The 15,008-nt window shown below is 39.2% G+C and overlaps 1 protein-coding gene across 1 annotated transcript; it reads right to left on the bottom strand.

Moving 5' to 3' along the window:
* Positions 1-2,579: 2,579 nt before the first annotated feature.
* COPS5 (COP9 signalosome subunit 5) lies at positions 2,580-15,008 on the bottom strand. Its single transcript, XM_060775423.2, has 8 exons — positions 14,729-15,008; positions 10,564-10,798; positions 9,534-9,662; positions 8,907-8,972; positions 7,419-7,504; positions 6,550-6,661; positions 4,918-5,066; positions 2,580-2,968 (listed from the first exon to the last, which is right to left on the bottom strand). The coding sequence occupies exons 1-8, from the start codon at positions 14,893-14,895 to the stop codon at positions 2,884-2,886; spliced, it is 1,029 nt and encodes a 342-aa protein (XP_060631406.2). The 5' UTR covers positions 14,896-15,008; the 3' UTR covers positions 2,580-2,883.

The raw sequence follows: 15,008 nt of genomic DNA, 5'->3' as shown, positions 1-15,008 counted from the left end.
CTTGGCAGGGGGTTGGACTGGATGGCCCATGAGGTCTCTTCCAACTCTTTGATTCTATGATTCTATGAATTCTAAGAAAGTCTCCTCCAACGGCCTTTCGGATCCCTCCTAACTCATCTGGGATTTGACGTGGTTCTCAAATCAATCAGAGACTGTGGGACATTGCCTTTTGTGAGCTGAGCTCTCGTTATGTATCTTGATCCCCTTGTGTCCTGTCTATAATTATGTTGGGCCTTTCCATGCAGAAAACTATGTAAAGAAGAGGCTATAGGTTTTGGGTTTTTTTTGTTTTTGTTTTGAGTTATCTGGAGGTAAGTAGTTTTAAGAACATTTATTTGTATGAAAACCTCTACTGTGTGGATAAATACATCATTCAAAAAGAAGATAGAAGAACTTAGAGGCAAAAAATGCAGATTCTTTTATTGAGAATGATAATAAAGGAACCCAAGTAGTGATACCCTTCCCAATCTTTGCCACTTAAAAAACCCAGTTACAGCTGAAAGCCAAGCAGTTGATTCGCTTAGAAATAAAATGATTAAAGTTTTGCTGTATACTTAAATAGACTCTCATTTTTTCTTCAAACTTCAGCATAGCCAGCATATTTTAATGAAAAATCCTTAACATCAGAATTACAGAATCTAAATCTAGTTCTTGATCTCCAGAAAACTTCTTCCAACTCATGTGTTGGGAAGAGATCAAGAATGCAAAAAACAAACTTTCCGAAATATCCACATCCTGCTATTCAATCTTAACAACAGATTACATTTCAAGCCATTCCATTGTCCTTGCCGAACCTGCAGAAATTAATGTATTTCAAATAGTTATATTCTGATCATCAATTAAACTAGGGCTTCTGGAGTGCCTAACACTAGATTAAAAGAAACCCTGCTGGCTGCAGGATTACAATCTTAAAGGCTCCCCAGGGAGAAAAAAAGGATGAGGGAAGAGGAAAAACATATATCACATACTAGTTCTTAAAAGAATATGTAGCTTTCATGTAACAACTTGTTTGAATTGAGATTGTCCAGAGGGTGCGGCTAAATGAATTCGGTCTTTCAGCAAAGCCTTTGACATGACTGTTTTCCATCTTTCCTTCTGTTACAGGCTAACATGCTGTTAGTGACACAAGTGGAATTCCATTATCTCCATGAATAGTCATTTTTTCTTAGTTGTTGCAAAGGTTGATATCCCCTTCCTCTTTTCACAATGACTAAAGTTCCCAGCCCTCAGACACCATGTCACTGTCAAAGTCCATTCGAATGCAGTGGATGGGATCAGATGCCTATCTTCTTTACTCAAACGCAGACTGAGGACATCATCTGCTAAGACTTTTAGGGAACTCTGGTGGAAGATGTCCTGAATTAGAATAAAAGAACATAAGCAGATGCTCCTCTCCCCTTCTCGCTGCTCCAAGAATGGCCACATCAACATTATGATTCCTAGGACTAGTAACAAGGGAGCTGTAGTGGAATTCTGCTTGCAGAACTCTTCACATTATTTACAGCCATGTAGAATCTGGGTCTAAGTCTGATGAAGCAGCAACTGACACATGCTAGTTGAGGGAAGACTATGATGGAATTGAATCAGCATTAAACTGTGAAAGCCATAGTAATACTGAAAAAGGTACAGGTTTCCCTTAACAATAAGTCCAGTCGTGTCCGACTCTGGGTGTTGGGCACCAGCTCATCTCCATTTCTAAGCCAAAGAGCCGGCGTTGCCTGTAGACACTTCCAAGATCATGTGGAAGGTATGACTGAAAAAAAAAAGCGGTACCTATTGATCTACTCACATTTGCATGTTTTCGAACTGCTAGGTTGGCAGAAGCTGGGGCTAACAGCAGGAGCTCACCCCACTCCTTGGATTCAAACCACTGAGCTCTCGGTCAGCAAGTTCAGCAGCTCAGCAGTTTAACCCGTTGCACCACCAAGGGATGTATAGATTGTCTAATTAGTTGAGGGAAAAGACTAAGGTGATATGGTAGGTACTTTCAAATTATTTTAGGACTATTCCATGGAAGTCATGGTATGCTTAGTTTTTGCTGCTCCTGAGGATAGAATCTGAATTGATAGATTCAAATTACAATAAAGGAGATCCCAAGTAATCATTAGGCACCCCTGATGGTAAGAATAGTTTTACACTGGAATACAGTGCCTTGGACAATCCTTTGCCAGAGGTTTTTCTGCTAAAATAGCACGCATTGAACCTTTGCAGATATTGTGTTGTCTGAGCATTGTCATGGAAAATCCTGGCCTAAGAAGTCAGGATAATACAACCAAAGTGGCTTGTGAGGAAAACCATAACTAAAAATACGACAGACTTCTCAGTGTTTTATGTGTAGATTAGAGAAATCTGAGTCTTAGGAAAGAACTACTAAAGCTCCTGGACTTGGTACAGAAGAGCACATTATGCATTACAGAGATACTATACTGTGTTGTCTGTATTTGGGGAACTAAATCTGGTAGGTCTAATTGAGTAACAATTTACGATTTCTGGCTCAAGAGATCTGCAGAGAGGAATAAGAATGAATGATGAAATTTAAAGATAAAAGTAAACAAAGCAAAATGAAAAAAGCAGCTGGCCATTTTTAAGACAACTTTATTGCAGACCAAGAGATAACAAAGAAGTAAATTCTAAGCTTCCATCATCCAGAAACAGTCGCATTTACTGTTCTTTTGAAGCAATGACCAAAACTTTATGATAAAGAACAGAGCCACAATAAATTTTGGAGCAGTGTTCTTAAAACTGGGCAAAGTGGTGGCAGAGATGATTTAAAGTACTACAAATTAACTGACGATTTCCATTCTGGCTTCAGTTACAAACTGAACAAGTCCAAGGAGGTATGTCTTTCTCCAGGCTGAGATACATATCAGTTGGTGATATACTTCAAGCAATATTAATTTGATTAAAAAGTTTGTCCTTAATAACCTGAGACATCAGTCCATGTATTGCTTCTATGGTGGTCTTGCAACTAAGGAAAAAGAAAAGCATAAATTCAGAGTTGGCTATATTCAATTCTGTCACTACACCATAGTGATTCAAATGCATGAGGAGCTCACGGTTACCATAACCCTATGAATGATACTAACTGGTGCCCAGATTTGAAAACAAATAGGCACAACAATTCACTTGACTACCAAAAGCCATTTGCTTTAAAAGGTAAACTCAAACACACTTTGTATCTAAGTGCACAGCTGCAGAAACTGCGAGCATGATAGTATAAATCTACAATTGTGAATACTCTTTATTGATTGCAACAGACCAGGTGTAGCTTAGGCATTCTTTTTTGTACTTCTATAAGCCTAAATCCATGTAACTGAAAGAACGTACTTTTCCCTAGTCTACTAGACTTTCATTTTAGTGTTACTGAAATAACGGTAGCTTCTTTTCCCATTTATTTAGCCTTTGTGTCACTCCTCTCATCTATCATCTTTCTCAAATGAACTTGTAAGAGTGACAACTCCTCAGGGTAGGAACCTGTACTCTAATTTTTTTAATTCTTCTTTCTAAACAGCACTTATGTACAAAAATGGGGAAATGTTTGATTGCTAAAAATCCCTGCACATTTTACCTCTTCTTTGTGCCTGTAAGCACAGACAATGGTCTGTGAGGGCCTTAGCTCAACAAGAGTACATAAGGTCCCTCCCACACAGCTGTATAAAATCCACATTAAACTAGATTATATGCCAGTGTGGATTCAGATAATCCAGTTCAAAGCAGACATTGTGGATTATCTGCCTTGATATTCTGGGTTATATTGCTGTGTTGAAAGGCCGAGAGCCCTTCCAGACAGGCACTATATCCCAGGATCTGATCCCAAGTTTTCAGTTTATCCCAGATAATCTGGCAGTGGGGGCTCATATAATCCAGTTTAAAGCAGAAAACCTGGGATCAGATCCTGGGATATAAGACCTGTCTGGAAGGGCCCTGAGTTCCATGCAAAAATAAATAAATAAAATCACGATTTATTCCCTAGCATCTCCAGGAAGTGCTGGAATTTATAGAACTGAAACTTTGGAAAGCTGCTGCTAGACAGGACAAAATATCAACCCCTCAGAGTGCAGAATTTGTGTCTATATAGACATGATGGAAGACTGAATGGTAACTATATATAAGTAGGGTAGCTGGTAACCATCAAAACACAACATTACGTAAGAGTTAGAATCTGGTTTTTAAAGTTCTAGTAGAAATTAAAGTATTAAACTACATTATTCCTAGCACTTCATCATCCAGCCAGCTGGTTTCTAATTATTACATGTCATAATTTATAAAATTTGGGATGCCCATATGTATTACATGTATGAGATACTTTAACATTTTCTACTTTTAGTGCTAATCCTTTATTCAGCTCTCTGAACAATCCTTTAAAAATCTGGAGTAGGGTTTTTATTTTATTTTTTAAAGAAAAATACTCATTGAAACACATGGAATGGCCACTAGGAGAAAAAACAGTCAGTGTCTTCAACACACAGTTAGTGTCTTCAACACTCATAAAGTACACTGCATTAGAATATTATGCCATTTTGGTGATGTTATCTCTGTAGCCCAGATGATAAAATCATAATATGAAATGACATAGGAGAGGGAAGCAGGACAGCCAGATTTGGAGTTTGAAAAATTAAAAAGGAAAACCCATGAACTCAGGGCCCTTCCACACAGCCATATAACTCAGAATATCAAGACAGAAAATCCCAAAATATTTGCTTTGAACTGGGTTATCTGAGTCCACACTGCCATATATCTCAGTTCAAAGCAGAAAATGTGGGATTATATTCAGCTGTGTGGAAGGGGCATCAGAAAGTTGTTCATTTCCACTCTCCCATTCATCCCCGAAGATGGCAGCAAGACATACAACTTATATATATGAGATTACATTACAGAATTCTTCTGAAAGAAATTCTAGACTGGAGATGATCTTACCTGTCCCTTGTTGCTTTGGCTAGCTTGTCCTCTGATTTCCTGTCATGGGACTCTAAACCCAACATGAAGCTTCCTCTGCCTAGCTGAGCTTCTGACTGCTCTAATTTTTCAGAAAGATCAAATACTTGTCCAGTGGTGTAATCTGCATTCTGCAATTAAAGAAATATTTAACACCTATAGATTTGTCATAAATGTCACTATACAGTACATCTTACCACATTGCTAACTTTAAACTATTTCCAGATTTTTTTTTTAATTTCAGTTTCTAAAAATAATGGACTTGGTTCTTGTATGTTAAACACAAAAATGTGAAAATAATATATTTAACAAACTCAAAACCTGTATCTGTAGGCATTTAATACTGCATAGAAAAATCTGCAAGATAGTCAATACACTGGATTGGATCTAGGTTTGCTCTCCAGAAGTAGAAATGACTCTTTCCATTTGTGGAGATCTAGCAAAGGCTTCCTTTCAGAAGAAAGGATAGATTATTTATTTTTGTGATTTCCTTGTGATGTATTAAAACAGTTTCCAAACTTCTAGATCAGTGTGAATGTTTGCACTGGGAACAAAATGGGAAACTGGAGAAAATCACTATACATTCCATTCTTTCAACACCCATAGAATACATTCCAGTTTTAGATCGAACTGATCAAAAGGATGTGTGATAGAAGTAATTAATTACTTGTGAGACTGACTAGAGTTCCCATATTTCCTATTTTGTTACTTTATGCCAGTGGTTCTCAATTTGTGGGTCCCCAGATGTTTTGGCTTTTAACTCCCAGAAATCCTAACAGCTGGTAAAACTGGCTGGGATTTCTGGGAGTTGTAGGCCAACACCTGGGGACCCACAGGTTGAGAACCACTGCTTTATGTAATAAAACATAAAGCCACAGAAGCCAGAATTGCTCAGCTGTTTTGCTTTCAGATGCTAGGAAAACTGTGTTGGAATAAAAAAAAAACAGATTACAGGTTGGACATTTTATTTTGGGAATTCAAAACAATTCAGGAGAGCTGTTTCCTGACCACACAAGCTTTCTTCTTTGCAATGTAAATCTGAGATAACCCCCCCCCCCCCAACTAGTTTTGTACTGGCTGATTCGTATGGTGCATGAACATATATGCATTGTACTCTTTTCCCAAATTCCATTTTTGTTAGCACAGGCACGAGCAAACCTCAGCTCTCCAGGTGTTTTGGACTTCAACTCCCAGAAATCCCATCCTCCTTACTCACTGTTAGGAATTGTGGGAGTAGAAGTCCAAAACACCTGGAGGGCCAAAGGTTTTGCCCATGCCAGTGTTAACCCCTTTTATTAGGCCCTTTCCCATTACTTTGGATATATCTGCCCAGATGTTGTGTTGTAGTTCTGACTACTTTATGGATCTGTATTTTGTATAGGAATGGAGCCCTCCAATGGGGCTACTTTCTTCTTCTTTGGAACAAAGCATTTGATTTTACCTACTGTTAGAATACTGCTTCCAAAGATTCTTCTGAAATTGAATTTGGCTCTCTGGCTTAAAGATGTAGTTTCCCACCCTTAATTTAGTAAAAACTATAAAGCTGCTCTAATAGCCTTTGTGGCTGAAGACTGGAGTACAAACATCACAAATAAATAAATAAATAATACTTACTGTAAGCAAACTAGAAGAACTAAGAGTGTTCACCCAATATTTATTCCACAGAAGCTCAAGTAACTTGCGATCCAAAGAAGATTTAAAATAGGAGACTTCTAAAGCATAATACCTATTTCGTAAAGAAAAAGATTATGAAAAACTTTCCAAGTGAGGTTCTAAATGAAAATAATATATATATTATATGCACAAAGCTCTTCTATATTGACAAATACTTAATACACCAATTTGATTGCCCTATCAACATATCTTATAAAATTAGTCATGTAGTAAATATCACAGAAAAAGATGAAAACATATTTCAAGATATGGAAAAATATGGAATGTGACAAATAAGACATCTACATCAAAGCTGAGAAATTATAAAGGTGGAATGTGTGTGTTTTGTATACCTTAAATGATACAGAAATACTGTAATAAATGTCTCTGTCCAGGGCAACACATTTTAAAATAGGACAAAATGAGAACGATGCTTATCCATAAAAGGCCAACACCCTTAGAAAATTCCAGAATGAATGTTTTTTGTCAGTGTAGTTTGCAAACTCATTATTAATAAGATTTGGAAATCCCTTGCGGTGTGGAGGAGATGTGATATTGTGGATTAAGGCAGAGAGAAGGAAACTACACAAAGTTAGTCAAAAGAGAGACACCTATATTAATGAAGCAGAAGATTTAATTGTTTGATGTTTCGCAATCCCTGTTCGGCCTAGGTGACCATAAACAACCTCATTCTCACATCTGTGCCTGCATTTTCAAGGGGACTACCAGAGAAAGGAAGAACCTTCCCTTTTCCACGGTGTGTATCTAGATCAAACTCTATATCTTTCTTTTTAAGCTAAAGATTACTGGTTTTGGAAGTAATTCCTTACTGTTTACAGTGCACTCCAAAGTCCTCTATTTTATTAAGTGGGATAGTCTGATATTCAGAAGGCCCCTCATCAGGAGGTTTGTAGCCCTAAAGGATGAAGAAACGAAAGTCATAAAGCACGAACTCTTAAAATGCCATCATCATTTTGAACAAGTATCACTCCAACTTTAGATGGAAAGTTAAAAGTTTATGAGAAGTTTCATTATTTTGATTTATCAACATCAACATCAAAGTTTCCACTTATTGCTCATAGGGACACACCATTATTTCATTCTATGTCAACACTATCAGAACCATACTTTCTGAATTACCATACGTCTTCAAATAAAGGAGTGCTCCTTTGTGGCATTTTGTGTTTCAACATTTCTACAGTATCACACAGTTGGCTAAATGCATATGATAGTTGTTTCAGTAACCCAGGTCTATCTTTCCACTCCACGAAGGAAATCTTGGACTTCTCCATCCAAACTTTAAAAGCAGAGAGAAGGAATCTACACAAATATACTCTAATGCTTTAAAGTTAACGATATGAAAAATAGTACTTTTGGTACTTTGCTGAAAAGATAATACAATATTCCTTTCTCTAAAGTAAAATAGGTACATTTCAATCCCAAAACAGGTGTGAAATACAATGCTTAACTACTGACTTCCAGGCACAATTATTTTTTACAAAGTGTTAAACAGGTCTCTTAATAAACTTCTGAGAAAATGATTGTGATGCTTTTCAACCATCTATTTTACTGATTGAATGCAGAAGGGTCATAAGAACAAATGTATCAATTTTCTTGAGGAATAATAATAATAATAATAATAATAATAATATACTTTATTTATACTTTATTTATCTGTAACCCCAAGGGGACTCGGAATAGATTACAAAATATATGCAAACATTTAATGCCGTTATACAGTTAACAACATAGAGTACACAGATAGAGGTAAAGGCTTCCCCCTTTTCATCTCTGACAGCTGGCCATGGGGAGGTGCTCTTGTTACATTTTCCATGCTGTGGAGTCTGTTATCCGTGGACACCTTCCTGATTGTACTGGCGGCATGTCTGCATGGGTGTCTTTTATCTCCCTGCCAAAGTGGTAGGGACAAAGAGCTCACAATTTTGTTTTCAAACTGCTAGGTTGGCAGAAGCTAGGGCTAACAGTGGGAGCTTTCCCCAACCCCCGGCTTTGAACTGCCAATCTTCCGGTCAGCAAGTTTTTCTGCAGCTGGCAGTTTAACCTGCTGTGCTACTGCAGCCCCATTAAAAAAACCATGATCCTTTTATTTGATTGGGAGCCACAAATCATTTCTACGTATTTTCACTATAATTTATCTAAGGCTAAAGGTAAAATGTAAATAGAATAGCAAGTTTTAATCATTACATCTTTAGTATGGTACATATCATTGTTCCACTTATAATGTCTGCTAACGGGATATTATTCTATTTCGTGACGATCTTACACAATTTTCACTTTGGTGATGTAATTAAAATTACCTTAGGATAGGTCCTAAAAGCGCCAAGATTCACCTTTCCTGCAGATATTGTCCTTGTAGGGTCAATCTGTAAAATATATTTCAAATCACATTATTCTCTACAGATGAATAATTAGAATGAAGTCAAAGGTTTTGGCGTGTAATTTTAGGCTAGAATGCTATGGGAGACGTACATGTGTGTAGCCGTCCTGACCCTCAAGCAAGCTGAACTTTGTACTGCCTTTTATACACATTTCCTGGGCTTTGTGGGGTTAGGGGCACATAATCCCTGAGAAAGTGAAGAAGCCAGAATAAAGAAACTCCCAACAGAAATTGGCCATAGAATCTGGCTGGAGGATGTAGAAATTCCTAGAGAGCTGTTTTCTCATGTAAAAAAATTATAGCAATTTCACAGTTTTTCACTTTAATGGGGGTTCTGTGCCTTTGACCCTAGCAAATGTGGAAAGCCGGCTGTACTGTACAAAAGAAGAAAACTTTAAAAGTAGTTTTCTGAAAAAAGAAAGAAAAATATAAACCCAGGAATAAGATGTTTTTATGGGATTTACCTGATTAGACAAAAATCCACTATTTTCACAGCTAAATATGTATTTACCATCACTCTATTTAAGTTGAATTCAAAAATACTTACAACAACAGCCACAAATGGTTCTTGAAATTGCTGGTTAAGCATCTGAGTGCTGACATCAATTCCTGAAAGCCAACAGCCATAGCCAGGGTGGCTGTGATACCACCCAATTGCATTTTCAAGCCGACCAACCTAAACAAAGTGTTTTTTAAAAGGAGAAAGGGGGGGGGGGGGGGAGGCAGGTTGTTAAAAAGATGCACAATCCACATAATCACTGCCCTCTTTTGGGCAGTTAGTAAACTGCAGGTTTTATTTCAAAATAAAACTGACAAATAGCATCAGATTTTAAAAAATTAAGAGCCCAATTAGGCTGATTGAGAAGTGCCCGTTTCATTCCTGTTCTTTCTGATATTATAATGGGTCAAAATAAACTGATTTGGAGCTGTTATAAAAATCTCTGATCATACTGTGAGTTGATAGACACTATTTTAGGTAAACAAACTACGTCTGAATCTCCAAAACAGAATGAGGCAGAACAGGAACCAAATCTTGGACTTTCTGATCTTTTAAATTGGCATGGAGCACCCTTCATCCAGCATATTTAAAAGCTGAGGAGTGGGAGGTGATATGTTTAAGAATAAAGGCCTAGATGCAATTCATATTGTTTTCCCATATATGTAGTTAATCTGAGATTATTAGGAGACTGTCAAATGCAGACACCTTCCAGAGAAAATTAGAAAACAACTTATTCTTACGTAGATTTAGAATTGTGATATTAATGATACCAGGTGAGGTTCAAGCACAGTACTAGATGTTCAAAGGTTATAAGCGGATGCCACTTTGAATTAGAATGTAAATTTAAAACCATTTTGCTACATGTTACGTTTGCTAATTTATTTATTTACCATATTTATATCCCATCCTTCTCAACTCCGAAGGGAATTCAGGGCAGCTTTACAAAGGCAACAATTCAATGCCATATTTTAATACATTGGTAAATAAACAAAAATGTTAAAGCCAAACCCATTGAAAAGATAGCATTAAAACATCAATTAAAATCACATTTGCTAAAAGATTGCTTCTCTATTTTTACCTGTTTTGCATTTTCGATATATGCAGCCATATATTCATATGCAGCAGCCTGAGCGTTGACTCGTGTTTCTGTGCCTTCCACTGGCAAGGCAAAGCTATCCATGATAATCATAGTTTCACCATCCACTTTTCCAAGCATTAAGCCCATCACTTCCAAATTGCCTCCCGACCTAGCATGCATGACCATCTTCAGAAGGGCCAGAGCAGAGATTTTGCAGTACTTGAAATAGTGGTGGCTGTAAAGAAAAGATCAAATATATGGTTAAAAGAACAGCAAGAAAACTATGACAACTGGAAAAGAAAATAAGAACAATTCAATTACAATATAAGGCATTATTAAACGGTTGGAATGGTCACACTGAGAACTAGGACTAATAAACTGAAATTCAAACCACTATGGGTAGATATATAACAAAGCTTGTAAAAAAAAAAGTTAAAACTACATTCAAGCAACATTTCCACTAAAACAAACTAAATATGCACAGTCAACAAACTTTCCCATGTGTAATTTGCTCTCTCCTCCCATCAAGTATCATTATTAAAAGTAAAGGGAGACAACAGCAGAAAGAAAAGGGGGGAACGGCTGATATAACTGAAATCTGGAATATCTATCGAATGACTAAAATAAAGACTTTACTGCCAAGGCTATGTTTGCTGGGGATAGCATTATATAACTTTATTTCCTTCCAGCTCTGTTGTAAGGCTGCAAAACATGCACCATCTACAAATGTTACTCTCAACTGTAGGGGTTATAAGATATTAAAGTATGCAAAATAAGCAAGATTTTAAGGCATTTCCTTAATTATCAGCATTTATTCTAAGCAAACATCCAATTCTATGGTTCATAGGCCCGTCTCACTATCTGTATGTGCCTTCCCATTGCAAGCTGACTGATGGCATCTTCATGAATTTCATAGTCTTTCTTAAGCAAGAAATACTTGGTGGTTTTGTCCATTCTTCTGAAATGTTGCCCATGGAAACTGAAATTAATTGGTGATGAAGTACTAATCTGGATGGAATCTGATGACCTTGGGGCATTTAGGGCTTGTCTGTCCCATGTTAGCTGCCACTAAGGCCCTTTCCACACAGCTATATAAAATCCACATTATATGGCAGTGTAAACTCAGATAATTTAGTTCAAAGCAGATATTGTGGATTATCTGCCTTGATATTCTAGGATATTCTGGTGGTGTGGAAGGGCCCCAAATCTACCAAGTTATGGCAACCATATGAGTGAGAGACCTCCAAGACAGTCCCTCTCTCATCAGCAGCCCTTCTCAGGTCTTGCAGACTCAAGATGGCAGCTTCTTGATTGAGTCTTTCAATTACAGGGATGGGGGAGCAAGTTTGTTTTCTGCTAGGACGCGGAAGAATGGCTTCAAACTACAGGAAAGGAGATTCCACCTGAACATGAGGAAGAACCTCCTCATTGCGAGAGCTGTTCAGCAGTGGAACTCTTTGCCCCAGTATGGTGGAAGCTCCTTCTTTGGAGGCTTTTAAGCAGAGGTTGGATGGTCATTTGTCGTGGGTGCTTTGAATGTGATTTATAAAGCCATTGTTCTCCCAACCTTGCTATAATGCCTGCGAAACGTGGACTGTCTACAGACTTCACACACAACTCCTGTAACAATTCCATCAGCGTTGCCTCCAAAACAATCCTGCAAATCTCTTGGGAAGACAGGCGGACAAATATAAATGTGCTGGTAGAAGCAAAGACCACCATCAGTGAAGCTATGGTTCTCCGCCATCAACTCCGCTGGACTGGCCATGTTGTCCGAATGCCCGATCACCATCTCCCAAAGCAGTTACTCTACTCCCAATTCAAGAACGGAAAACATAATGTTGATGGGCTGGAAAAGAGATTTAAAGATGGGCTTAAAACTATGGCATAGACACCGAGAATTAGGAAGCCCTGGCCATTGGGTGCTCTAACTGGAAGTCAGCTGTGACCAGCAATGCTGCAGAATTCAAAGAGGCACAAATGGAGGAAGAAACATGCCAAGAGGAAGGCGCGTCAAGCCAACCCTGACAGAAACCGCCTTCCACCTGGAAACCAATGTCCTTAACTGCGGGAGAACATGCGGATCAAGAATAAGGCTCAACAGCCACCTACGAACCCACTGCCAAGGCACCACATCTGAAAGACCATCATCCTCAAACTACGAGGGATCGCCTAAGTAAGAATGTGATTTTCCTGCTTCTTGTCAAGGGGTTTCTTCCAACTGTATGATTCTATCTGCAACGTGGTCTTTCAACCTCACCAATATATTTATTTATATATTTAGTATATTTGTATACCACCGCTTTGAGCCTTCCGGCGACTCGAGGCAGTTTACAAGGCAAAATTCAATGCCACCAAGAACACAATTACAATATAAAATGTCAACATCAATAAAATCATAACACTATAATAAAACATAATTCAATAAATACTTATTAACACAATGTCCAGCCCCGTCATGTAGTTGTTAGGAAAAATTAGGAAAGCCCCTACCCTAGAAACTTTTAAAAAGAACCTCAAAACCTGGCTCTTCTGTTGCGCCTTTGGTGAATAGGTATTCAATCCCACATTATCATTCATTTGCAATGTTCTGTCACTGGAGAATACATTCCCCCCCTCATGGGAAAGCTTGATTCCACAACTCCCACTATAATGAGCCCTCCTCCACAAATAATTTGTTTCTCTTTTATCTCACCCGAGTTTTTAACCAGTTTTAATTAGTTCTTCTTTTAACCATTACATATAGCCCGCCCATTGTCACTGTGTTTGTGTTTACTGTAATTTTATATTGTTGTATATTAATATGTTTTATGTAATTATGATGTTGCAGTTTATTGTTTGCATTTTCGGTTTGCGTTCGGTTGTTCTTTACTGTAATTGTTGTTTGGGCTTGGCCTCATGTAAGCCACTCCAAGTCTCCACTGGGGAGATGGTGGCGGGGTACAAATAAATATTATTATTATTATTCCATTCTTATGTCCGCATCTCTGTTTATGAACCCACGTGCTCACTTCATTCATCCGGAGAGGCCCTGCTCGTGATCCCGCCTGCGTTGCAGGCGCATTTGGTGGGGACGCGAGACAGGGCCTTTTCTGTGGTGGCCCCCCGACTTTGGAACACCCTCCCCAAAGATCTTAGACAGGCCCCTACGTTGGCAGTCTTTAGAAAGAACCTGAAGACCTGGCTGTTCCGATGTGCCTTTCCAGAATAGGAAAACTCCAACAACAAGTCCCAGAAAGCACTTTATTAGAAATTAAAATTGCTGGCACACTGCACTACCCTATAATCCTTACATATCACCTGTCACATCAGCACTTTTAATCTGTACCCATTACTCTGGCCCGGCCCAGTTTTATTGTGTCCCGGTGTATTGTTTTATTGCATGTTGTTTAATATTGCTTTAACTGTTTTAAATTTGCTTTAGGTTGTGTATTGTTATGTTGTGTTTTGAGGCCTTGGCCTTTGTAAGCCGCATCGAGTCTTTTGGGAGATGCTAGCGGGGTACAAATAAAGTTAATAATAATAATAATAATGTCTGTTACTCAGTATTCGCAAATGCCTGCTTAAATAGCCATGTCTTAAGATTCTTCCGAAATGCTAGGAGCAAAGAAGCCAATCTGATCTCCTTGGAAGGGCGTTCCATAGCTGAGGGGCCACCACTGAGGAGGCTCTGTCTCTCATCCCCGCCAGCCGTGCTTGTGATGATGGCGGGACCGAGCGCAGGGCCTCTCCTTTGGACGATCTTAAAGTCCTCGAAGGTTCATAAGGGGAGATTTGTTTGGACAGGCAAGTTGGGCCAGAACCATTTTGTAATGAGTATCGTCTTTTGTAATGAGTGACGCCTTCTCATGATAAGTCATGGCAGTCTGATTTCAATTATGTCAGCGTCTAGGAATAGTTCAGGCTTTAGATTATGAGTCTGCAGCAGGCACGGGCCAACTTAGGCCCTGCAGGGGTTTTGGACTCCAACTCCCACCATTCCTCACAGCCTCAGGCCCCTTCCTTTTCCCCCTCAGCCGCTAGTGAGGGGGAAAAGGAAGGGGCCTGAGGCTGTGAGGAATGGTGGGAGTTGGAGTCCAAAACCCTTGCAAGGCCCAAGCTGCCCCATGCCTGCTCTAAAGCCTCCCCAAACACCACCTCCCAGGGTGCTGGGCCCAGAACTCACTCCTTGGTCCAGGGCTTGGCGGCCAGGATCTCCTGCTGCTGCTTGCGGTCGTACTTGTAGATCTCGTCGATGCTCTGCGCCTCCTGCATGTTGTTCGCCAGTTCCCAAGTCTTCTGGGCCATCCCGCTGCTGCCCGAGGGCCCCGCTGCTGCCGCCGCCGCCGCCATAAGGCCCGCTCTCCACTGACAGGCAGGCAGCCGGACCGAGCCTGCCTGCCGGCCTGTTTTCCGCCAGCCCAGTGCTACTACGGAAGCCGGTGGGTGTCGCTCTTCGCGGAAGG

The sequence above is a fragment of the Anolis sagrei genome, chromosome 4 (genome assembly GCF_037176765.1).
Source record: "Anolis sagrei isolate rAnoSag1 chromosome 4, rAnoSag1.mat, whole genome shotgun sequence".
In the NCBI taxonomy this organism is placed as follows: Eukaryota; Metazoa; Chordata; class Lepidosauria; order Squamata; family Dactyloidae; genus Anolis; species Anolis sagrei.
This window is presented reverse-complemented; position numbering and strand designations above follow the sequence as displayed.

Excerpts from the sequence above, each read along its gene's own strand:
- COPS5 (XM_060775423.2), bottom strand. The coding sequence starts at position 14,895 with ATGGCGGCGGCGGCGGCAGCAGCGGGGCCCTCGGGCAGCAGCGGGATG. Across the intron at positions 9,663-10,563 it reads ATATCGAAAATGCAAAACAG|GTTGGTCGGCTTGAAAATGC; the intron begins GTAAAAATAGAG and ends CACTTTGTTTAG. Across the intron at positions 7,505-8,906 it reads CTTTTAGGACCTATCCTAAG|GGCTACAAACCTCCTGATGA; the intron begins GTAATTTTAATT and ends TTCATCCTTTAG.